Source organism: Prinia subflava, chromosome 3 (assembly GCF_021018805.1).
Source record: "Prinia subflava isolate CZ2003 ecotype Zambia chromosome 3, Cam_Psub_1.2, whole genome shotgun sequence".
In the NCBI taxonomy this organism is placed as follows: domain Eukaryota; kingdom Metazoa; phylum Chordata; class Aves; order Passeriformes; family Cisticolidae; genus Prinia; species Prinia subflava.
In genome coordinates this window covers 89,738,133-89,762,502 of record NC_086249.1, presented here as the reverse complement: position 1 = coordinate 89,762,502, position 24,370 = coordinate 89,738,133, and the positions used below count along the sequence as shown (strand labels likewise).

At 40.9% G+C, this 24,370-nt stretch overlaps 1 protein-coding gene across 2 annotated transcripts in view; it reads left to right on the top strand.

Moving 5' to 3' along the window:
* The first annotated feature begins 251 nt into the window (after positions 1-251).
* Positions 252-24,370, top strand: part of GEMIN8 (gem nuclear organelle associated protein 8) — a 28,579-nt gene continuing 4,460 nt past the window's right edge. Inside the window, exons 1-4 of one of the 2 annotated variants that reach the window (XM_063392870.1) lie at positions 252-391; positions 1,164-1,213; positions 4,727-4,766; positions 7,601-8,057. In XM_063392870.1, the coding sequence (XP_063248940.1) occupies positions 4,764-4,766; positions 7,601-8,057 (460 nt within the window). In that variant the 5' untranslated portion in view covers positions 252-391; positions 1,164-1,213; positions 4,727-4,763. The remainder of the gene's footprint in view (positions 392-1,163; positions 1,214-4,726; positions 4,767-7,600; positions 8,058-24,370) is intronic. The other variant, XM_063392871.1, reaches the window with a different exon arrangement.

The window sequence follows — 24,370 nt, the reverse complement described above, 5'->3', positions numbered from 1 at the left end:
GAAAGGGTGATCAGACATCGGCATAAACTGCCCAGGGAGGTGGTTAAGGAAAGTCTGGACGTGGCACTCAGTGCCATGGTTTAGTTGACAAGGTGGTGTTCGGCCACAGGTTGAACTCGATGATGTCGCAGGTCTTTCCCAAACTGAGTGATCCTGCGATTCTGTGAGCCCGCAGAGGCGTCCCCGTGAGGGGCCGGCAGCTCCACGGGGCGGCTGCGGGCGCGGGGCCCGGCGCCTCCCCACAGCACCGCGAGATGGCGCCGCGGGCCCGGGCAGCGCCGGGCGGAAGCGGCGGGGGAAGCTGCGCCGGGCCCCGCCGGAACGGAGCCAGGGAGCGCCGAAGGCGGCTTTTCACGGCTCTTCTTGCCCGCCGGAGCCCCACGCTGCCCGGGTGGGTGCGGGGACGGCCGTGCCCCACGCAGGCTGCGGCCCGGGCCTCCTGCCCGGGGAGGGGACCGGGCTGAGGGCGGTGGCAGCCGGGGCGAAGCCGCGGCGGGAACGGGAAAGCGAAGGGTTCCGGAGGGAGGTGTGGGAGCCCGGGCGCCCGGCAGGGCCGAGGGCGGTGACTGTGGCACCAGGCGGTGCGGGCGCAGGGCTTTGCTGTTTCTCTACAATTTATCTGCCCGGAGCCTGAGGCGGCGATGAGCGAGCTCGGCGAGGGCGGCGCTCTGAGCGCTGGGGCCGGGGGCAGCCGGGGCACGAGGCCCGTGCTCCTGCCGGCCCTTGGGTGCTGTAAGTGTGTGCCCTGTTGGCAGAGGCGGGAGCTGCTCATCGCTTCTGCGAGGCCTCCCGTCACTCGCTGGAGTCTGGGCACGACATCTGTGAGGCCAGGAAATTACTTATGCCTTCAAAAGCTGTACAGGAGAAGTTCCACCCTGTTCCTTGTTTATGACTAAATTAACCATATATATATATGAACATAAGCTAACTGGACTACTGATAATGGTACAGCTTTTAGCACTTTATTTCTTCCCTCTGATTTTTGGCTGAAATAGCTTTTGGGTTTATGTCCTGGATCTCAGAGAATAAAGACCCTCTTTTGTGGAGATACAATGGATTACACTCCTTCGGCTTCTGATTGGCCCAAAAGATCTGTAATACATGTGCTAAAGTTTGCGAACAAGATTTTGTGTTACGCTAATTTGTTTCCCTTCCATTCACAGGAGTTGCTGCTGTTGTTTTAAGGACATTGATGTGAACATCATAGTGATAGGTGGGTCTTCATAGCACTCCTGTTGGGATGGGAAGCAGCTGTAGCTGTATCCTAAGTGTTGGACAAGTCTTGTATTTAGAGCCTTTTTCAAAACAGAATGCAGTGTATAGTGTTGGGAATTTTCACCCCTTCTTTTGAAGAGAAATAACTTCTGCTGCCAGCTGTCCCAGCAATTACAGGCTTGTTTCTGCGTGACTATAACTAGGGCACTTTGGTATTAAAGCTAAACGTCACAGCAATGCGTGGTGTTAATCTGAAGCACAGAATGTCAAACACTTTTCAGACATTTCCCTCTTCTGGTGGTAATTCTGCATCAGAGTAAGCATCAGGAGTATAAAATGAAATAGTGTTCATGGGAGGATGCAATTGATGTTGTTACGTTCACATTTTTTTAGCTAGTATGTACTAAGGTGAGTTCAAAATATACAGCACAAAATATGTTTAATCCCTTAAACTGTGAAAGTTACTGCCAGGGGATTTATTGGAAACACCTATTACTCATGTGGATTTTGGCTTTAAATGCCAAAACCAGTTTGGAAATGAAAAAAAAAAAGTCTTTGAACGTGCTGAAATCAGGAGAAATGTACCTGGAAAAGTAATTCCTTTATGAATATATTAGTGTCACATTTTACTGAGTACCTCCTACTGACCACTGCCACAAACTGGATACGGAGTTAGGGCAGCTCTGGCCTAACTGAAGACACTTTTCACAGCAGGGACAAGAGCAGCAGTGGGCAGAGGGGCTGGTCAACTGTCTGTTGTTAGGGACATTTCCAGTTCAAATGTAGTTGGCTTTTTCATGGAAGCTTTGTATAAATGTGTTTTGTTGAAACCTGTTGAATTAATTGAAATTCCACCTTCCTTGAATAGTGTATGATGTTTTGACCATAATACCATGCAACAGGTTAGTCATTGATGGATATTGTGAATGGTGAATCCCTCACTGATCCTGCACTGGCCTTGGAGCTGTCCCTGTTCCCTCCGTGTGACCATGCTGTATCCAACACACCACTGGTCCCACCACAGGGTGGGATATATTTAGAAAATTATAAAGTCCAGTGCACTGAGGTTGTGTCTGTGGTGTGACAGACATTGTCTCAATTTCTACTGACTCCAAGGGAATTAAATGCTGTCATTGCTTTGATCAGATTTATTTATTTTCACTAATGCTCACCTGCCTCAAGCCGGTAAGGGGGGAGGGCATGTTTTGGTGAGAGTGAGTACATCCCTGGTTCATGATCAGTAGAGAAATATTTTAAAACTGGGGAAAGGAGGTAGGAAAAAATTTCCATCATTAATGACCAGTATAAGCAAACAAGTCTCTTTCCCATTTTGAATTGTAGATATGCTAGTGAGTTTCATATGTTCAGTTGGTTCCCTATTTCATTTCTTAAGTATAAATTATAGAAGTAGAATTATTACATTTACTTTTCTGCTGCTTGTCACGTTTCATATTTTATGTCGTTTGTTTTGGAAGAGTAATTCAACTGAAAATAAAACAAACTCATTTTTTAATTTAGTGTCGTCGCTTGCAGCATTTTTATGCTCTGTTTTATATCTGTAGTCTAATGTTTCATAAATAATTTATGAAAATAATTAAAGTTTCTATGTTTGGCAAAACAGGTTTTTCATATTTGGTAAACTAATATAGTTGGATGGTTTTGCCAGCGTTTTTCCCCTCCTTCCCTTTCCGAAAGCATATGTACATGTTGTGTGTTAATAATAAAGTATCAGACTTTACCAATTACTGCTTTAAAAAATTATTAACATTGAGATCAATCCTGATTTCTATTTATTCTAAAGCTGTTTCAAAGAAATTTTTGTCATGGTAGGAATTAGTGAACATGAAAATTACACACGCCTATTAAGTGGAAAAGGAAGGAATTTGCTATCATGTATTTAAGTATGAGAAAAAGATGTTATGGCAACCTTGGCAGTATCCAGATGTATCTAGGAAAGAGACAGAAATTATATATGTACATCATGGGAGGGGGGATGAAAGTTTTGAAGAAGGCAGTGGTTGGAAATAGATGTTTGAAATTAACAAAGAGAGATGGCACAGCAATCTCTTATGTGTGTGTGGGTTTTGAGTGTTTCAAGTCACTGCAGTGTTTTGCAGTGATCTCAGTGCTGGGTTTCCTCCTTCCTCCAGGCAGGCAGGAGAGAACCCAGTGACTCACATGCTTTAGCTGCCTAATGCCTGGATCTGCAGCCTTTGCTGGCATAAGTTGTTCCACCAGCTGCAGTGGGACTGCTCCTGGATACAGAGCTTCTTGCAGACAGATGGGTGTTACCAGGGGTTTATGGCTTTGAGCTTAGTGTGGGCTTTGGAAAGGACAATCATTTGCTTTTGTGGTTGCTGCATGATTTACATTTTGTTTGACCATTCCATTCTCCTTTCATGCGGTATTGCTTGTCTTAAGTGAACAAGAAGTTGCTCTCTAATCAGTATTGTTAAATATGAGGCAGAACACAACTGGTCTATGTACTGTATTCATATGCATTTTGAAAAACTTTATCCTGGTATAAATCTATGACAGTTTTAAGTGCTGTCTTGGCTGTATTCCAGTGTTTCTGGGAATAGCATTTGACCATGTCCTAAGAGCAGCAATAGGTAGTTTAGTGTACTCTATTTCTGTTACCTTTCACTGGCACCTAAAATAAAGTTCAGGCTGAGGGTGAGAATGTCAGGAGAAATATGTGAATGAAGCAGCTAACCTATTAGTGTAATAAAATTATTGTCAGAGATTAAGAATATTTCTCAGTGATATGTACTGGGAAAACACCCTGGAAATGTTGGTAATTACAAATCCTGCCTGGTGGTTATAGAGCTCTTTTCTCCCTTTCCACCCCCACAACCATTTTTTTCCTTTTTTTTTTTTCCTATCCAGTTGCTGCTCTTCCTCATGCCTTTTCCTCACATTTAAAAATGTGATTGCAACTTGAATTGACTTGTGTTTTCTTCATGGGAGGCAAGATCAGATGCTGGAGGGAAAAAAAGAAGCAAAGAGAAAGAAGGAACTGTATGTGGTCAAAAGTTCACCACAGGTTAAACAGAAGCCTCACTGCATGAGTGCAATCAGGATGGGTTTCATCATGTAATGGCAATTGCTTATCTTCTACAAGTTCCTGTGCAGACACAGCTAAAAAGTGAGAACAGTTTCTATCCTTTAAGTTTATGAGTTTTGTTTGGCATTAATTTGGAGAATAAAGGTTGTGGAAGCATAAAGAAAGAGAAGAGCAATAGAGAAATGTTCAGTTCCAGCATTTCAGGCTGCATTTTGTAGAAGGCTGCCTTTTAACTTTCTTACTGTAGTGGGGAATTTTAAGGAATGGGATTTTTGCTGCTAATCAAAGTCTACCAGTAAGAGACTTTACTTGCCCCAACAGAGAAGGGATGCTTAACAGCTGTAGGTCATAGTGCTCAAATATAACAAAAAATATATTTAATGCCTGTGATCACCTTAATACATATATTTTTATGAATTAAAAAGCTACTCTTTTTTTTTCTAGTTCACCTTGACCATCACTGAAACAAACTCCACAGGAGATGGTAAGAGGTCTTCATGGGTTTTTATGTGATCACTTGGTCACATTTTATATATAAAATGCATAGAAACACTTTTATTGAACTGTGAGTGCACACATGTAAAAATTAGATGTAAAAGTCGCTAAATTGCTTTGAAAATAGAATTCAGATTACAACAATGAGTGATTTGTCTGCTCTTGGGATGACTCCAGAGAAATAACAGGAGAATAACGGAGGACTCTGATCATTTGCCTTAGATTTATAGCTTTTGTTTCCTTGAGGAAATCTCTTATTTCCATTTATTCCACAGCTGAAAAAGCACAGACACAGAATTGAGACTAAAAGTGTTCCTTTCCCTTTTCCACACAAATGTAAAACATTTCTGTGATTTCTTTTTTAACAGATGTATTTTTAAAATTCAAATGTAAGAGTGGTTTTCAAGGGTCGCTTTCAACAAAAAAACTCTCACAAAAAGTAGTTGGACAAGCACCAGCATCACAGTTCTGTCTGCATGAACTGCCTTTTTGTCTTCCTTTCCCCTAAATTAACAACTGGAGCTAGTCAGCCAGACAAATCAACCAACTTGATTCCAGAGCTTTCAGTAAAGTCATCAAGTTCCTTTTTAGAAACATTTCATAAGAACTGGAGATAATTTTTGAGCTTTAAAAGAATATATTGTCTTTTTTGCAGATATATAGAATGTAGGAGATGTCTGCTTTTGTCAAGCTTCATGGTCTTTCAAAACTGGATTTTAAAGTATTTTAATATTTAAGGAAAAAAAAATAGGCAAAGTGTTTTAAAAGTAACTTGTTAATGTATCAGATTTTATAATAGGACATTCTCATCTGTCAGCTGCAGGATGAGGAGTCAGTGTGACATTCTAAAGCAAAGGGAAACAGTAAATAAAACATTGTTCATCCTAGCTGTTAGGTAGTTGGATGATTAAGGATGAAGAAATTCCATATGGAAGGCAGATGCTTTCCTTCTACCCACTCATCTTGGGAATGACGCATTTTGGGAACTCCAAATGCAGTGGTCATGTAGTGTTAGACCAAGAGAAGAATAGCAGTGAACTTTCATCTCCATGAAGTCTTTCTTTTCAGGAAAGATAAGTTGTCTGCACTTCTAAATCACACAGCTGAGCTACACAGCCCTTCACAAATTGGCTGCAGTTTTTGATCAGGAATACCTTCAGGAATGCAAGTTTGTCGTGGAGGGTTTTCTTTATGTACTCTGTTAGCTGAAGATATTTTGTTCCTGAGAGCACTTAGCAATAACTTCAAAAAGATATAGCATTGATCTCTTATGGAATAATGGGCTCAATTTTCCAGAAGGAAAGGCAGCATGAGAGTTGCAATTATTATTCCAAACTCACTAGCATTTCTTTATTGTCTGAGAACCAGAAAGTGAAAACAAATGTAACTAAATGAACTTCTCAGGATAGTGTTAAATGAGAAGTATTCTTTAGGATTTTTAGGAAGCTTTTTTTAGGTTTCTGTGTTTTCTGTATTGCCTTGGGATTTCTTTTCCCCAGAAAACCATTCTTTTAAGGGTACTGAATGGTGCCAGTGCAGATCAAGGAAACACACTTAATGATTTTTGTCCTGTATGTCCTTAAAAAAAAAAAAAGACACCACCCACCTTCATAAGGGACTGTAAATGTCACATTCATCTCTGAAAAGTCAGCTAGTTTTGACATAGTTTTGAGTGTTTGCCAAAATACAGCTTAATTAAAATTTCCCTATTTAAAGTAGAGGCATTCTGTTTTACTCCAGATAAAGGATTTTCTATGGAAATTAAGACATGAGGGAAAGGGAGAAAATATTTGCTATTTAGTTTACTTGTTCTAGGCTCTAGTCTACTTTATGGCTGTTTTTTAAGATCCTCTATTATCCTGCTTTTTGAGAGTAGGATGAGGGGGGAGATGAAATGGCTTGTATGAAGGGAGCTTAAGGCTAGAGAGACTGTGGGGCTTTGTAGTTGCTGGTGAAGTCTGAACAGCATGAAACTTCTTTAAGGAAAACTAAGATTAACTGGAAGACAGGAGGAGGTGTGTTACATATGTCTCTTTCTGTGGAACGGTTTGGTTTTTCTTTCTACTGTATCAGTGGCACTTAACTGCCTCTTTTCATGTTTGGGTTGGTGATGGATACAAAAGGGAGATTTACTGGCAGCTTGCATTTGGCTAAATACAGTCTTATTTTTGATTGTGGCCATGGTGGATATATGAACTTGTCTGAATTGCTGTTTGACCTTTTCTGAGAAACTTTGGCAGGCAGAGGGAGGAAGTACATTACTGGAGAAAATATGTTACTGGATAAAATGAACGCATTTGTTTAATGCAGAGGAATTTTAATCTCTTGTGTTTTTTGTCTGTGGATTTGGAAATCAGGTATAGGTTATAATATCTATACCTTGGAATGATTCAGTTCTGAGGACTCATGTGAGTGTCTGAGGATTTGTGGATTATATCCACACGGCATATTTCCTAAAAAGAACTGATTCCCACTGTAGTAGCATGAACACTTGGAAGATACCTTCTGGACACTACAACTTCTCTATTTCTAGTTCTTCAGTGGTAGTTGTGTTGATGCCAAAACAGTGTCTTGTAGGAGTAATAAGGAGTGGTGCAAGTGCACTGTGCTCACATGTTATTTTTCAAATCTCCGTGTTCTATCGTAGCTAAAGGATGACTAAAGATTAAAAGGCAGCATTGTACTTGCATTTAGCTCCTGTCAATTACTCTTTGTTTCCTGCTCTCTTTACACCTTCTTTTTCGGGTGGGGGAGCATTTTTAGTGCTGTGGTGTGTGGTTGATTTTCTGTGTTCTTTCCCTCTCCCCTGTGTTTTGGCCACAGGAGGACACGGAGCCGTGGTACTCTCAGCAAGTGTATGCGAGGTACTGGAGGCACTATGACTTAGCCATGCGCTGGATGCGCAGGCACCAGAGAGCCTACAGGAAAGCCATGGAGTCCTTCTATCGCCTGCCCTGGCACCCTGCTGCAGCCCCTCTGAGCAGCCACTGCTCAGACTGGGGTGAGAATGGTCTCCCACACACCCAAAACTATTCTTCCAGCTGTAGAGCAGATGTCAGAGTCCCGTACCGCGGGGGAGCTCAGCAGCACACAGGTGCCTACCAGGAGAGGGAGGATGCTGATGAGGACTCCGAAATGGAAGAGAATGCTGAAGGAGACTCTGAAATGGAGGAGGACTCCGAGTCTGAAGGGGAGATAGAGTATGACTTGAGTAACATGGAGATCACAGAGGAGCTTCGCCAGTTTTTTGCAGAGACGGAGAGGCACCGAGAAGAGCTGCGTAAGTCCATGCTTGTTCTGGGTTTTGTGGTGTTTGGTCGCCATAACAATGAGTGCTGGATGGCTTCATCGTTGACAGGTTTTGTAAGAATTCACAGAAACAGGCACTACAAGGGAGCAAGCCAACTGACTGAAATAGGCAGAACTGATGGGTGCACTTAAATACCACTCATTAGGAATAAATTTCAGAAAATGTTTGGAAGTTTTTGCTGAGAGAGAGAAAATTGTGATGGCAAATAGGAGAATAACACTTTTGTCCAGAAGACAATATTAATCTTCAGTGCTGAGGAGAAAACTTCTGTGGTTAAATCTATTTAATGTGTTATATGTCTGAGGGAGGAACTCACCAGAAATGCTTGAATATATCACTGAACCCTAGAGCAAGCCTCAATGTATTTTATAACATGGAGCAGCCATTTTGCTTTTCTTTGGCTAACCTGACAGTAAAATTTCATGACCTTTTTCTTCTCCCCCTGCATCCTCTTCATTCTGTACTATACCACAAGTTTCTCTTTGTTGTGCATCTTGATCTGGACCCAAGTCCTTTGGTAAGGAATGTAAGCCAAAGTCTTAAGGTTTTTCTCAGGTCTTGATCATCAGAAGTATTAGTCATTGTTTCTGTGAAATTCCTGAAAGAAGTAAAGAATTAGGCTATACTTTATTGATATTTTATTCATATACAGATGTTGCAGGTAAATTTATGTGTTTTAAGAAAGCAGCATGATAAAAATAACTTTTCTCACAGTAGAAAATACCCACAGTGAATGTTTAATAGAGCTTTCTCTGCTTCTCTATAAGAGAAAACGTTCTAAAAACATGTAATAAAGGCAATGATTGGGAAGGGGGTTTAAGTTCTTTCATCAGTAGGTATCAGTGGGTGGGTGAAACAACTCAGCTTAACTTCACACTTCTCCTCAGTGTGATGCACATTTGATCTAGTTAGCCCAGGAAGGTGAGTAAAGGAGCTCTGTGGTAGTGCCTGACATGAATGCCTTTTCATCATGCTTTTACAGAATCAGCTTGGTGTTTTCTGTTGAAATGTTCCTTTGATGAGGTACATGGTGCTTTAAGACACTGGGCTGTTTCTTGGAATGCAGAATATTTTCTGTGGGTTTATTTTGGCTGTTCTGATCAGTGGTGTTTAAAGGTGTGTGAGTGATTAAAGGTGGTATCCTGGAAACTGGGAAATCAGGACTTAAGAGATGCTCCCTGTTGCAAATACCCTGTATGACCTTGGTATAGCTATTTAGTCTCTTCCTGACCCCCCACTGGGAGCTCTTGCTAAAAATATTATTTGATTCTTTACAATGAGCTGCTGAATTGGGAAGAGGTTTGTGACTCAGAATACAGATTTTCCTTTTGTTCCTTCCACCACAGCAGTACTTGGAGCCTCTTGGAATGATTTGGTCTCTGCTTTGTGCTGTCTAGTAACCTAGTTCTGGACGAGTGTAACCCTGTGTGCTCCAGTGGCACTATTGCAGATCTTCATGCAAATTCAAGCAGGCTCTGGTTTTTCACTACTGCATGTCTGGGTTTCTTTAGTATCTTCCCTGATGAAGTGAGGGTAGTACTAAGTAAGCATCTATAATTTCTCAAAGCATGAAAAAGCAAACAAGTGCTTGACTTAAAGAAATTTAAAAGTGGCATAGTAATCTAGGGTGAATGGTGCTTCCCAAATGCTAATTTTGTGAGTAATTAAAAACACAGTGTGATCTTGTCTGGAAATAATTTTTCTTGCATGGTGAGGGAAAAGGAAGATAGAATAAATGTTTTATTCTGTTAAAGTTTCTCAAAAGAAGAAATGTAAGCAGCAGGAGGAGGGGAAAATCATTGTTTCCCTGATGGTGTGGAAATGAGCTGGTATGGAGACCGTGTTGAAGGCAGTACTACTCTACTTTAAGAGGTAGTTTTATTAATTGTCCTGATTGCTGTACAAAATTAATTTAGAGGTTCATTAAGGTGTGATCCTCAATGATACCATATCATGTTATATTTTCATACTGTGTTTAACAGTTGTCATTCTGTATTGATGCTTGAGAAGATTGAGATAATGCATCTGCAAAAGAAACCCTGTTATTTGAGTATTTTCTCTTTAATGCCATTTCCTTTTAATCCCAAACTTGATGTCCTGAGCATGCCTACGTGAGGAGCAGATTTATAGAGAAACCTGGGTAGCATGAACTTCAGTAGTGCCTGAAATGTACACCTCCAGGCCTGAAAGAGACATTTGTAAGGGTGAGGCAAGAGTTTTACATAGCATTTAAAGCGATTGGGATCGTTTGGTTGTGCCACAGTGGAATACCAGTAGGGACCTGGACGATCAGTTAAAGTAAAAGCCGGTCATTAGGGAACATTAAGGGGAAGACTGTGTCTCATGTTCTCTTCCTCTGGCGTCAATAAGGGACTCCGGGTGGAATTCACAGGCTCTGACCCCTGCACCAAGATATTCACTTGGGAGAAGACACAGCTTGCTCTTTTTTTAAAAGCAGAGTTTGCAAGAGTTAGATACACACTAATGGGCAACTTAATGAAGTGTGAGTCACAAGGGAAGAGAGCATCAGTGGGGCAAATAGGAATGGGAATTTGGCACATAAGGAAGGAGATACCAATCTTTGTCAAGTATGACCTCCATTAGTTTGGTGTTCTTCTACCCATCCAAAGTTAGGAAATAGTACAGAGCATTAATCCATCTATTTGGACATGTTTAGTGAGTCTTGATTTTTCATGTGAGGTACAGCTGGTTCCCACACCTGATCCATGGATATCTCATCGGTATGTAGGAGGATAATCAAATGGATTAAAAGGAATCCTAGCTGATGTCAGACTCTTCACTTAGAATGCCTGATCTAGAGCCTGCTGGACATAGATGATCACAGACATCAGACGATAAGATCTTGCAAACTTTATCTGTGAAAGACTTAAATAGGCCTGACATGTAGGTGGGAATGAGATGACTCAATCTTGGAGGTCTTTTCCAACCGTAGTTAATCTACAAGCCTTAATGCTAATTGCAAAGAGAAAAGCTCCACAGATAAGAAAGATTTGTCAGACTAGCCAAAGAAGAAAACGTAAGATTTATTTCATTTCTTGCTACCTGCCACAAACTTGAGGAACAAGTAGATTTCTAACTTCTGTAGGATTTTTTTTGTTTTCTCTGTGGGCATTTGCAGTGATTGGCTGACTTGCAAAGGAAGGGCTTTGAAACTGGCAAACTTGCTGCATGATTTAACACTTCTGCAATGATACAGTTCACAACCAACCTCTTTTAAAACAATCTTTCTTTTGTCTTTGAAGTCACATCAGTTTCTTACTGGTTTTTATATTTGTATCATGTATTGCAGTCAATTACATGGTCCTGGAATGCCCAGAAGTAATTATGAGCAAAGTTTTGCTGAGGCTGTATGAACTCAGACATACTAATACACTACAAACATATCTCATATTTTAGATAAATGGCGCATTTGGTTAAAACGCTTACAGACAAATTTTAATTCCTCTTCATTTGTTTCTTCACATGCAATCATAATTATATAGTGATTCTCTTTTTCAGAGGGTTTTCTTGTCAGGCTCGTCTGTCGTTCTGGTCCTTCATGTAGCTGGTGATCCAAGTATTCCCATCTTGGGAATGTTTATGGTTTCATTTAAGTTTTCCCTCTGGCAGTTGAAAAGCATGAAGTTGTTTTCCTGGGTCCCCATACCTGTCAGACTAGGTATGGCATCCTGGATGTAAAGGACAGAATGCAATAAGTTGCCTTTTTACATTTGCAAGAATTAAAAGGGCAAAAACCAAAAAAGGAAGATTCACAACTCTAACAGTTCTGTAAGTTGTGTAATTGCACATATTTATTACACTTTTAAATTTAGCCTTTGAAACATATAGTTTGTCTTTATACAATTTTTCTTTGTTTCCTTTTGCATATAAGAGAAAACCACTGTTATAATTGAGTACAGCATTGCAAGTACATTGAGAACCGTTCTGTAGTAGTTAACAGGACACAGACAGAATCCTTTATTTAAAAACAAAAAAAAGCAAGGGAAAGTACCATCATGTCAGTTCATTACCAAAGGATAATAGTCTGTCATTTGTTAATGCTCTGACTAGTTTTTCCATCAAAGCCTCTGTTTATATTGCCCACACATAGCCTCCAGCTTTTCCCAAAAATAATGTCTCAAGTTAAATTTTTTTATACTAGATGGAAAATATTTTTTTAGAAATGAACGGAAATGGTGAGTGAACATGTTTGTTTCAAAGCCTGCAATCTGTAGGCTTTTCCCCTCAGGTTTCTTTTTCTCTGAAAGATGATAGTTGCCACTGCCTCTTCTGTGAAGAGGAAGTAATGGAATTTTCCATGTTTTGTAACTTGTTTGAATCGTACCAGATCCATGAAGCTTTTGGTTTTGTTTAAGGCCTGCATGCCTCTTGGAAAATAGACTTTGATTTGGGGTTTTTGCCACCATGTTTTCTTTCTTTCCATCATTTTTGGTAATGCTTTTCCCTGATTTTTTTATCTGCCTTTTTCTTTGTAAGACTATAGCTCAAATTCTTGGAACTACGCACTCCCAGTCCCTACTGTTTCTTTTTCTTTCTTCTTCCCTACTCTAGACTGTCCAAGCAATGTGAATGGTGAACTTATAAATATCTACTCGACTTCCCTGCCTTTAACAGCCTTGGTTGACAAACTTTTTGGCAAACCAAAAAGCCTTGTTTGGCATGAGCTTTAGCCACAGTCTGTAGAAGCTGAGTTGCTGAAGCTTCTGAGAAATGCTTGTGAAATAAGAGCGCTGTCTGCAATATGTGTGGGTGCTTGCAAGATGATTTTGAAACATGTGCTTTCGTGAACTGAAGAAGAAATGTCAGAGTTACTCCTTTTGTAGCACGTCTCCGATCCTGATGGTTGAACCTTTTGTTGTGTAGCAGCAGAATCTTCTCAAGTGCACACACTGTCCAGCATAGAGGCTGTGTTATTTGGTACTGGAAGCCAACAATTGAGGAAACGCCTCCTTACTCCAAGGAAAAATGACACAATTTTCACTGCTTTAATATCAAAAACTAATCTCTGCTTGCAAAATTAGAGAGTCTGGAGAGCAAGAGTTGGACACAGTTTTACACCTGTTTCAGACTTGACAGACAAGGTTATTTTTATACAAAGAGTATCAATTTGTAAAATATTGTCAAGAAAATGTCCTTGCATCCTATGCTAGAGACAGAATTTGAGCTTAGGAGAATGTATATCTTTGCTCTGTGAACCTGTGGCTTGCTGCTGCAGGAAGTAATGGAAGAGAGCCACTGGAAAGCCCAAGGTACTGCTGAGGAAACTGAGCTGTGTGCTCTGGACAGCTGTGGAGGAGTTAAAACATGTACCTGGAAATTATATATGAAGTCTTTCTTCTGTGTGCCTCAGGCTGAGCCTGTTTGGCAGTGTTGGCAACCCCTGAAAGTACACAAGAACAAGGCCAGGCTTCTTGTTTTCTGCTCAGGGATGCCACAGGCTTCAGCTCCTAGGTGGCATCTGGGGATTCTGTGGAGCAGGCTCCCGTGTGTGCAGCCTGGACAGTGGGGTGGGGCTGGGACCTGGAATGCCAGTTCCCTATCTGCCAGTGGCTGTACTGGTCTTACTTTGTTCTAAGCATGCTGTGGGGTACTGGTGTTGGAGTTACAGCAGATTTACAGCTGGGAGTGTGGGAAAAGAAGCTCATGTGGTTCATTGTGACAATAGTGTAGATGTTGCTTTAAGAGGAATGCCAAGGTGTTGAACAGCTCTACTTCCTCTTACATCTGATGGACAGGAAGAATGCTGAACATTAATGTGAACATATGTGTTAAACTTCAGAAACCTGTGTTTGAAGCTGTCTCCCTTTATTTGTCTGCCTGATGTGTTCCTCTTATTGTAGTGAGACAGTACATACACTAGGGGGCTTGTTAAGAGGTTCAGTTTATTCATCTTTATAAAGGATTTTGAGGACCTTAGCAGGAAGGAAGCAAAAGCCTAAAGTGCTAGAATAATGAACAATATGATTTAAGTGTTCTTTATAGACCTTTTGCTTAATAGTTAACTTAGCTGCCATCCCTGTGACCAAAATGCATCTTGTTGACAACATCTTTGCTGAACAAATACAGAATTTGAGCTACTCTTTCTCCTAGGAAGCTATTATCCCTGGGTTATTCATGACTCAGTAAGAGAAGTCTGGTAATCTTGTATTATTGTTGCCCTGGTAAATCAGTGCTATGGTAAAATTCCTTCTGATTGGACTTGTCTTGAGGATACAGGAATAAAAGCAGGAGAGACAGGTCATTATGCCTCTCAGCTGCTCTGTCCCTCACCATCTGAGATCTATTTTATAGCTGTTTCGTGGTAGTTGCAGAAGGGTCCCATAGAAACCAGTCAGTAGCTTGCTCTGAAGGATCAGCCACTGCAATCTTCTCTTTACAAAGAAAATCCATGTGGAGTTCAGTTTTAGATCACACAGAGTGTCAGTGTCTGTTTTGTGTCCATGAGGTTTCCAAGGATAGACGGTATTGCTGTGACATACTTGGGCTCTGCAAAGTTTTGGCAAGGTACCAACAGGTGGGCCCCAGGGCTGAGGCCACATGTGGAACAAGGAATCTTTCCCCAGTCTTCTTGTAAGAGCAAAAATTCCTTTCAGAATGCTGTTATGGAAGATTGCTTCATATGGGAACAGTTTGGCGTGGGCAGATGCAGACACTGCTTACACTCCGAACTGGTGCTGGTAATTTTTTGAAGGCAGGTTTCCCTGCTTGGTTATTCCATTAGCATCTGCAGCTGCTCTGAGTGGCTCCTCTAGCCTCCTCTTCATTCTTTGTCCTTGCAGGGAAGGTTGTGAAAGCAGCTGCAGCTGCTGTGGAAAAGAGCAGGTGAGACCATGCTGACAGACACAGCTCTGGGGGAAAGTGGCATAAAAGCATCTCTGTGCTAATCAGTCAGCATGGGCAGTCTGTCTTCACAGTTTATGCACTTTTCCCTAAAGTTCCTCAATTACTGGTTCCATCTGGGTGTCACATGCAGCATTTCTGGATGTCTAGGTGATCTAACTTTAAGGAGAGCTGCGTGTCAGTTCTCTGCTGATAAATCTAAATTCATCTGCCTTTAGTGTGATACTTTCAACCTTGAAAGTGGACAGTGACATTGAGGGCTATGAACTAAGTGTTTTCTAACACACTTATTTTGTTATCTACTGGGACAGCTTTTGTTGTAGAAAGAATGTTTAAAGTTCCAGGGCATTCAGCACCGGAGCAATAGTGAAAAGCAAATGCCAGAGACCAAGGTAGAAATGGATGTAATGATGATGTCTTCTGCTCAGAAGCTGCAGCAGCATGGCAGCAAAATACCTGAAGTGTTACATGTTTTAGGTCTCTGTTATAAGCAAATCCCTTATACAGACAGATTTGCTTGGAGACACGTAATTTTCCCCAGCTAATATTAATAGAGTGTTGTTAATGCCAAGACTTCCAGAGGTACCATTTGCTTTTCAGCATCTCTCACTGTGCCTCAGTTTTATCAGAAGCATCCAGATGGAATTCACATCCTTTGTCATTAGGGAAATGTGAGTGCTGGCGGGGCAGAAACTGACAGTTCAGACTTCCATCTGCCTGAGTCTTTTCAAAACTCATTTCCTTGGATGCTAAAAACCAAATAGGCAGGCAGGCAGAGGTTTTTAGGCCACCCATCTCAGACTTGGGTGGCCTGTACAGACCAGTCACAGCCTTGGGTGTGCCACTTGGGACTAGATCTACAAAAGCTCTCAGTGTAGGTGGAATTCAGAAATATTTCAAATAATAGTCTTTGTCTTCCACATATGTCTTCCAGGAAGAAAAAAGCTAGTCATTTATACCCAAAGGGTGATGCATTTTAAACCCTAAGGATACAAGGGAACATTGTCCTTGTCTTTTCCAGTGACAGGGTTGAGCAGCTGTGCCACCATGTGATGTCATCTGCTGTGAAACTCATTCCAAGGAATCTAGAACACCTCCTGCTCTAGGAATTTGTGTCCATTATCTGTTTATTTAGACCTTTAGTAGAGAGGTGATAGCACTTCCCTGTCATTCAAAGAAATAGAGAAGGTTGATATAGCAATATACGGAGAAATACTTGTGCTGTAACCCTGTGAAGTACCCGGTACAGAACAATCCAGCTGTTCATCAGTGTTATAATTATTACAGTTGTTGCTGGCCTCCAAAGTACCCAAAGCCATTTATATCAGTTTCCCAAAATATTTCAAGGATACATGTCTGAATTTGTCAGATCACTGCTCTGGTACACTGAAATGGAGGTAAAGAAATGAAGGCTAAATATTAAAGGGATATTTTTACAGAAATAAATAACATAGGTGTTACACCATTGAGTGTTGTTGTTCACATTTAGGTGGATAAAGATCTCCTGAGTTTAATTTCATTTGTAGATGCTGAAGTGATTGTTACTCTTTAAAAGTCAGCTCTGTACTCACAGAAATCGTAGAAACTTTGCCAAGGAGTGTAGATCTCCAAAGAACGTGCTGGGCCTCAACTTTCCTGTGGTTGTTCAAATGCTAATATTAATGTTGCCGTTCTCACTTTGTACAAGCCTTGCAGAATACCTTGATTTCTAGAAGGTCTGCAATTTCTGATGCAGTTGCTGAACAGAGCATTGGCAGAATCACTATAAAATTCATCAGTTGTCATTGCCTTGGGATTTTTGGCTACTGGTAAACGTAGAAGAGTCCAGACTGTGAAGATCATATCATGTGCAACATGCTGATGGAGGAGGTGTTGAGGTGGTAGATGGCAGAGCAGCTGGCTGGCTTTGGAGGAGAGCAGGAAGAAGCATCTGCATTTTTCTGATCTCTCCATTTCTCACTAGGTGATGCTGGTGATGTGTAGGGATTTGTATTCCCTGCTTTTGCATCCTTCCCTTGGCACTAGGTACTGACCTCTGTCACGAGCAGGCTGTCAGACTAGATGGGCTTTTAGTCTGGTGGCTCTCCCCATGTAAAGTCTTCATCAAGTCACTGAAATACTTCATGTATGAATTACCCTGCTAAAGTGACAGAGGAGACAGGGAGCTCCCAAGTGCTCAGAAGTACAGCTTAACTTTCTGACGAGGGAGATGCCAGCTGTCTCTCTTAAAAGAGAGTGCTCAGACTTTGCTCCAGCACCAAACCCTGGAACTACTTCCGTAGTCAAACATTCCCATTTTGTGGAAGGTGCAATAGATACACATCTGCAGGTTTCTTCTGGCATATTTCCCCAGTGTTTTTTATTGTGTCTTTAATACTGGACATAGCAGTTACCCTCATGTGTTTAAGTATATTTGATTTCATTTACTGGAGTGCTGAAATAAGCAATAAGAAATTCAGAAAGTCAGAGGTAAACTTATATTTCCAAAGTTACCCCTCAGCCCTTTCTTTCATAAAGATATGTGATATGTTTCAGTGATTCCTTTAGTTTGACCCTGTTTCCAGATGTCTCTTTCCAAATGCTTGGTCAGGCTGCATATGTAGTTTACTAGCAGCATGGAGAAAACAAGTATTTACTTGCTGAAATTAATTTTCTCTGGATTAGACCTTGTTATTTAACTCTGCATGTCTGTGGTAATACTGAATTTTGGACCTGCCACTTAACTGAAGAGTCAGTTCATAGCCTGAGTATACTTCCAGAAAATCAGCAACATGGCTGCAGGGTGCTCTCCAAAAAATGTTTTTCAAGTGTTTTTCATGAAGTAGCTTTCTCATATCAAACAATAAACCAAACTTGAATTCAGCGCTGTGGTGTGTCTGGAGTCAAGAAAGAGATTTCAGCATGAAGTTCAAATGTGTGAATTTGATCTAGACAACTGATGCAGACTACTTCCTTTCTTTTTTTCCTGAAAGCACCAAACTCAGTATTATTTAGCTGTCTAGCAGCTCAGTGCATTGTGAAACATGTTCTTCCAAGTGGATGTATTTAACTTCTATTCAGGGCATACATAAAAAATTATTGTGAAATGCATGTTTCTTCAGTGTTCCGGTTTGCTATTAAAGTAAGACTTTTAAATTTTAACATTTCCTTGTTCAGTCTCCTCAGACTGTACCATAAATGTATGTGAAGACATAGTTATATATAGATTTAAGTAATCCTTCTGTTTACTCTAGCAGTGTTGTCTTTGTCTGGTGTCAGCATTGTTGCCATCAGTGACAGATTGGAGTTGTTTTGGGGGATGGGAGTGCAGAGTCAGCTGGTCTGTATTTAATCTCATTGAAGTAGACTTGATCCTTACTAGAGGCAGCTGCCAGTGCCTGATCCTGTTCTAATTTCTTAGCAGTGGTCGGTCAGCAACTTCCTATCAGTTTAGTTCTGTCAGATGGCACCAGCATTCAGACACCTTGGTGCCTCTGGTGTGCCTCAGACCCCTGATTGCACAGGGCTCACCTCTGTGTTTTCTAGCCTTCATCAACAAATCCCTGGTTATGAATTACATTTAGAGCAATCAAATTTCTGGAGTGGACTTTCACTTGAAGTTCCACTGACTGACTGTTTCATGTTCATGGGGTTTAATTGTTTCAGTGCATTTTCTGGTTGGGCTAAAAATACTCGTTTTTAGGGGTTTCATTGTGGAAGGTAATAAAAGAAAATAAAACAAAGGTGAGTTGATGTTTAGCTGGGCAGTAACCAGTGTAGCCTAGTGCTAATGTAAACATGGACATGAAGGCTTATATTGTTTCTGTGTAGGATCCTTGGCAGTTTGTTTTGCAGACCACAGCAATCCTTGGTTTTTAATCCTATTTCTTAAACAGAAAATCAGCTTCTTTGTTCTCCAGTTAGCTGTATAACTTTCTGCCAGTTGCTTAACCCAAATAACAAAATAATGTGAGATAATTAATTCTCTAAAGTGTTAGATTAATTTTACAGATTATTTACAGTGAGGCATGTGGTTAATTAACTTGAGAGTGACACATGCCATTAAGTACCAAACCTGAAAGCAGAACACTTTAGTTCTAATCTTATTTCCTTGATTTCTATTAATTTTTATTTTGAAGGTAGTTTTCTCCACTTACTGTTTTGGCAAGTAGTTTTGTTCTGTTTCTACAGAGCTGTCCTCTTCAAACTGTAGAAAGTTGGATTACAGTGAAAGAGAAGGTATTGGAGTGTGTCAGATGTGCAAAATCTCTTTGCTCTCTGTTTAAACAGGCTGCTGCAACAGTGTCTGAGGGAGTGCACTCTCTTACCTGAGATTATTTCCTGCTTTTAGCAATAGGTTGCAGTTGGTCTGTGCTTCAGTTAAACACATTTTGGTGCCAAACCAGGCTAAGCAATTCTTTCTCAACATTTGCTTCTGCTCTGGTATTTCCAGGGCACTGAACTATACTAGAGCTAAACATAATGTGTTGAGGTTTTGTTTGTTTGGGGGGGTTGTGTGCTTTTTGTAGGATTCTTTGTGTTGCCCCTTACACAACTGTAGCATCATCCATGAGGGCCTGGGAGCTGGAGCATTCTGCTAAGGGAGGAAGAGAGCAGGAATTGCATAAGCTGGTTTTGTAGCAGAGGAAAGAAAAATGTCCATGGAACCATGGTTTCAGACTGCCACAAGCTTGCCAAAGAATCACATCTGCTCTTACTTCAAAGCCTGTAAGGGAACGTTTTGCCTTTTCTTGAGAATATTGCATTGCTTGTAGATCTGTGTGGTGAAATAGTCCATTTCTTTTAACTCATTCTCCCCTCAGCTAGCAGATGGAGACTTTGTCAGTGTAGATATTTGGGGTCTTAATATTCTCAGGACTTTTGGTGTTTCTCTTTCATGTTTGTCATGACTAGTGACTGAAAGCTTAACATTGCAGGCAATTACTCCCACCAAAAGTAATTTTTATTTCAAACTAGTGTTTTCCAGTCAGCTACAGCATTTGATTTTTCTGTATAGATGAGACTGCTTGCATAGTAAAATGGGGCCTGGCTGTCCTTGGAGATCAGACTTCTGTTAAAATGGGAAAGGGAAAGTTACGTGGTGTCATGGGGAATCCCTTTGTCACATCTTTTGAAGCACAAAGTTTTAAGTTTAAGAATAAGTTTTAAAAGTCTAATTTACCCAAGGCAGCTTACAGCTACAGTGAGGCTGTTCATTCTGCTATAAAATTATCATTCTCTTTCAGTATGTTTCCACAATTTCAGTAAGTTACTTAGTGTTCCATGTCAGTCACCATTGTTTGTATCTTGTAGACTCCCTCTGATGGAAATTTGTTCTGCAAAGCTTTGCACTTGAGAAAGAGTAGTACTTGAGATTCTAGCCCTGTGGAAATCCAGAGCTTTGCAGAGCTCTGCAGAAATTAAACTCCTTGAATATCCTGTGTACAAATCCTGATTTAAATCCTTGTTTTGGTGGAATTCCTTGAGGCAAAGCTTTTGATTTTTCCCATGTTATGCCCACTTCATGCAAGTATGGGCACAATAAAATGGTCTCATTCTATCATCTCATAAAGGAGCCTCTTATGTAGGTTTATGGTGAAGGTATTTAGTTTTTCTAGGAAGATGAAGAAGCTGGCATTTTGCATGGAGAAACCTGTGTGGGCAGAACACTTAACACAGCAGATAGGCTCGTGGGAAGTGGCATTCAAAGACAGAACTAGGAGTTTTTAAGCAGTAGAAATGGGTAGTGGTTTTAACTGTTAGTGTGGGCTGCTCAAGATCAGCTCAGGTAGCATTTAAGATGAAAAAGCTCACAAAGCGTACATGCAGCAGTAACAGAAAATAATTCATCATTTGAAATAAGCAGACAAATATGTGAACACATAGGTCAGTCTGAAATCATGGAAAATTAAAAATGCATCAAGACTGGAGAAAGTGCAATATTTCCTTGAAAAATAATGTGCTAAGTAAGCAAGTGAGTGAAAGTCAGTAATAGTGTTTAACACCTGAGAGGAGCAAGCCCTTGATATCTTACCATACCTACCATTGTGTGGAGCAGCACATAGCAAGCTGCTGAGTGTGGGCACCTGCAGACCTGTGGGGAGGAATGTCTGTATAAGAAGTGTCAGATGGCATATGATCACCGGCTGCAGTGAGCTGAGGGTTGGGTATATAAATACTGAGAGCTAAAAATGGTACAAGAAACCACACAATGCTGGGTATGAATCTTATGTTAAAAGTCTGACACAGATAATTACCCTTCCTACTTCTATCTCCTTTTAATGTTGCAAAGTCTCTCCATGGAGACTTCTTTCTAAATAAGGGCATTTATTTGGGTTTTGGTTTTGAAGTTGTTTCTTTTCCTTGGTTTGTTTTTTGGTTTGTTTTTTTTTTTTTTTTCTTTTAATAAGAAGAGGATAAATTCCAGACAGGAATTTTTTTTATTACTACTTAAGCTTCTCAAAGGATATTACAAAGAAAGAAAGAACTGTAAAGTGGATCAAATTTACAAAAAGTGTGTGACATGTTGCCTTTTATAAATTAAGAGAAACAAGGCATCTGAGTTTCTAAGGACCTATGGGGAAAATACCTTATGTCTTTGGTCACAGTCTTGCAGAAAGTAAGAGGTCATTTGTGTGCATATGAAGACCCGATGCAGTGAATGGCTAATACACTAATTATGGTCTGCTGCTTTTGGCAGTCCCTGAGCATGGAGGTAGTTGTCTGTATCTGTTCACTCTTCAGCTAGTATACACCAGATTAAAAGTCATCCATACAAGTGGGAAGAGTGGTGAAGGGAGAAACAGTAATCCAAAACTTTCTTTCATGAGGCCTAGAATTACTAATGATGGCCCAAGAATGTGGCATGAGTTAGGTAGATGTGCTGATTTTGGCTGGTGTCGTTTATTTCCTTCACAGTGGGCCGGTATGGGGCAGTGTTTCAAATCTGCACTCAATACAGGGTTAATAATACAGAAATGTTTTTGTTATTGCTGAGCAGGGCTTACACAGAGCCAAGGCCTTTTCTGCTTTTCCTACTGCCATGCTGGTGAGGAACTGGGTGATGCATGGGAGATTAGGAGGAGACATAGCTGGCAGAGGTGATCCCAGTTTAACAAAGTGTATTCCAAACCATCTGACGTCATGCTCAGTATACAAAGTGGAGGGAGGAAGAAGGAAGGCAGGGACGTCTTCCTTCACGTCATTTGGAGTGATGGTGTTGGTCTTCCCAAGTCACTGTTATGTGTGATGGAGCCCTGCTGTCCTGGACATGGCTGAACACCTGCCTACCTCGTAAAAAAGAACCCAAAAGAAAACCAGAGGGGAGCCTCCAGGAGTGCTGCCTCAGCTCGCTGCCTGCAAGAGTGAAAGGCAAAGAGCAAGAGCTGCAGCCAGGAGAGAGCTCTGCCTGCACAACCCCGACTTTAAAAAGACCGGCACCTGCCAGCCCCGCGGTTCCATTTCCAGATTCAGCGTCTTAAAGAGGCACTTCCCATTTTGGACACGCGTAGATATGGAATACAATAACCTTTTGGGTTACCCAAAACACTGGGTGCATGACAGATCTGGAATTTCTTTTTTCATGGTTAAAGAATTCTGTTTACTGTGTTTGGAAAAAGATGCCCCAACTGGTTTTGGCCAGGTAACGATGAGTTCCCAGCAGAGCTGGACTTGGTAGGAATAAGTTAATTTTGAAAAGAGCTTCAAGAGAGAAGGAGCATCTTTGAAAAGAAGTGGAACTGACCAACTGGGAAAACGGAAGCAGTGCTTTCCTTTTTGTGGGAACTAACCACCACTGCAGCTGCCTGCCTGCCTGTCTTGTGAACATTTGCAAAATACTGTTCCTTGATTGGGGGAAGCTTGCCAGTAGTTGAAGCTGAAGGCTGTAAAAGAAAGTGTGTTTCTTTAAGTCTGTGTGAAGTGAAAGGAGGAACTATTTAGAATTGTTTAAAAGTGATTTGTTTTACATTTGTAACTTGGCAGCCCAATGACTTGTGAATTTGGAATGTGAAACTGATCTGAGAGTGAGCTGGAGACTTCATTGCTACAGGCTGAGAATTAGTGTTTTGGTAAACCATGCCATCTGCTTCATGGATGAGTATGTGTTGCTTGCTTCGGAGAAATTCTTGTTGTCTCCATAGGCTTGGGGTTATAGACAGTTTATAATTTTGTTTGTATTTCCGTTGTCAGATTCTAGTTGTCAGCTTTTTGATGAAGATGTACTTGCACATTTAGCCCAAGTTGTACTGCTTTGTATTGTTTTTAAAGTAAACTCTGAGATAATGGATGGGACCTAGACTGCTGGAAGTTACAGCACTTCTACTTCCCACTTCTACTTCCCTTGCCCCACCAAGGAAAGTTTAATGTGCATCTCAACAGGACAATACTTTCTCTGTTATCTATTCCTTATGTCTATTTTTGGCTGTAAATACTGTTTTTGGAAAAACAATAGTTTACATGCCCATTTAGTTTCATGTCTTCTTGATAGTCTGTAAGAGCAAATAATACTGCTTACTGTGACGGTAGAGAAACATTGGAGCAAGTTGCCCAGAGAAGCTGTGGGTGTCCCAACCCTACCAGTGTTCAGGCCAGACTGGATGGGACACTGAGCAACTTGGTCTGGTGGACACTGGCCCTTTATTCCAAGCCCCCTTCAGTGGGGCAGGGGGTTGGAATAAAATGATCTTTAAGGCCCCTTCTAGCCAAAGCCATTCTATGATTTTGTCTGTGAGGTGGAGTTTGTTACAGTATCTCTGTATAGATAACTGATTTGAAACTGCAACGTATTCCACGCAGCTGCAGTGGTATTACCAGCAACAGCTGTCAGACACTGTGCTCAAATTCAGCCTTTGGTGCAAAAAACCATGGGTCCCTGTAGCACATTTCTGTCTTGAGCCTCTGCCTGGATTCTAGACCTGATTTATGTGTCTAAAACTCTGTAATAAAATCACTCTGGGTTTTTTTAACCAGTAGCTGTGGAATGGCAGAAGTCAAGTTAGAAAGTTAAGGACAGTATATCTGATTAGTGTAAAGTGAAACACTCCAGACGTACATCAGGTAATTCTGAGAATGGAATTTAAATTGGTATTATTATTTTGGTTGTTACAATTAGGATCTATGGATTTATGAACTACCCTGTATTGAGAAATGGAAGATTGATGTACACTTAATGTAATCCACTCATCCATCATGAAGCTTCTGCTAGAGATCCATTTAATTTCCAAACAGAAGAATTCATTATCTCCAGGGAATTTATTTTTTCTTAAGGATCAGCGTGTGCAGTGAGCTATCAGACAGCATCTACAGCAAACAAGCGAGGAAGCAGCTGTCTCTAGCATGCAGCTATGGAACTAAAGAACAAAAAATTTCCATGGGCAGTACATGGTACAGAAGTACAAGGAATTACCTAGTTTCCCAAGAGAGTAAACAAATATGGGTCCAAT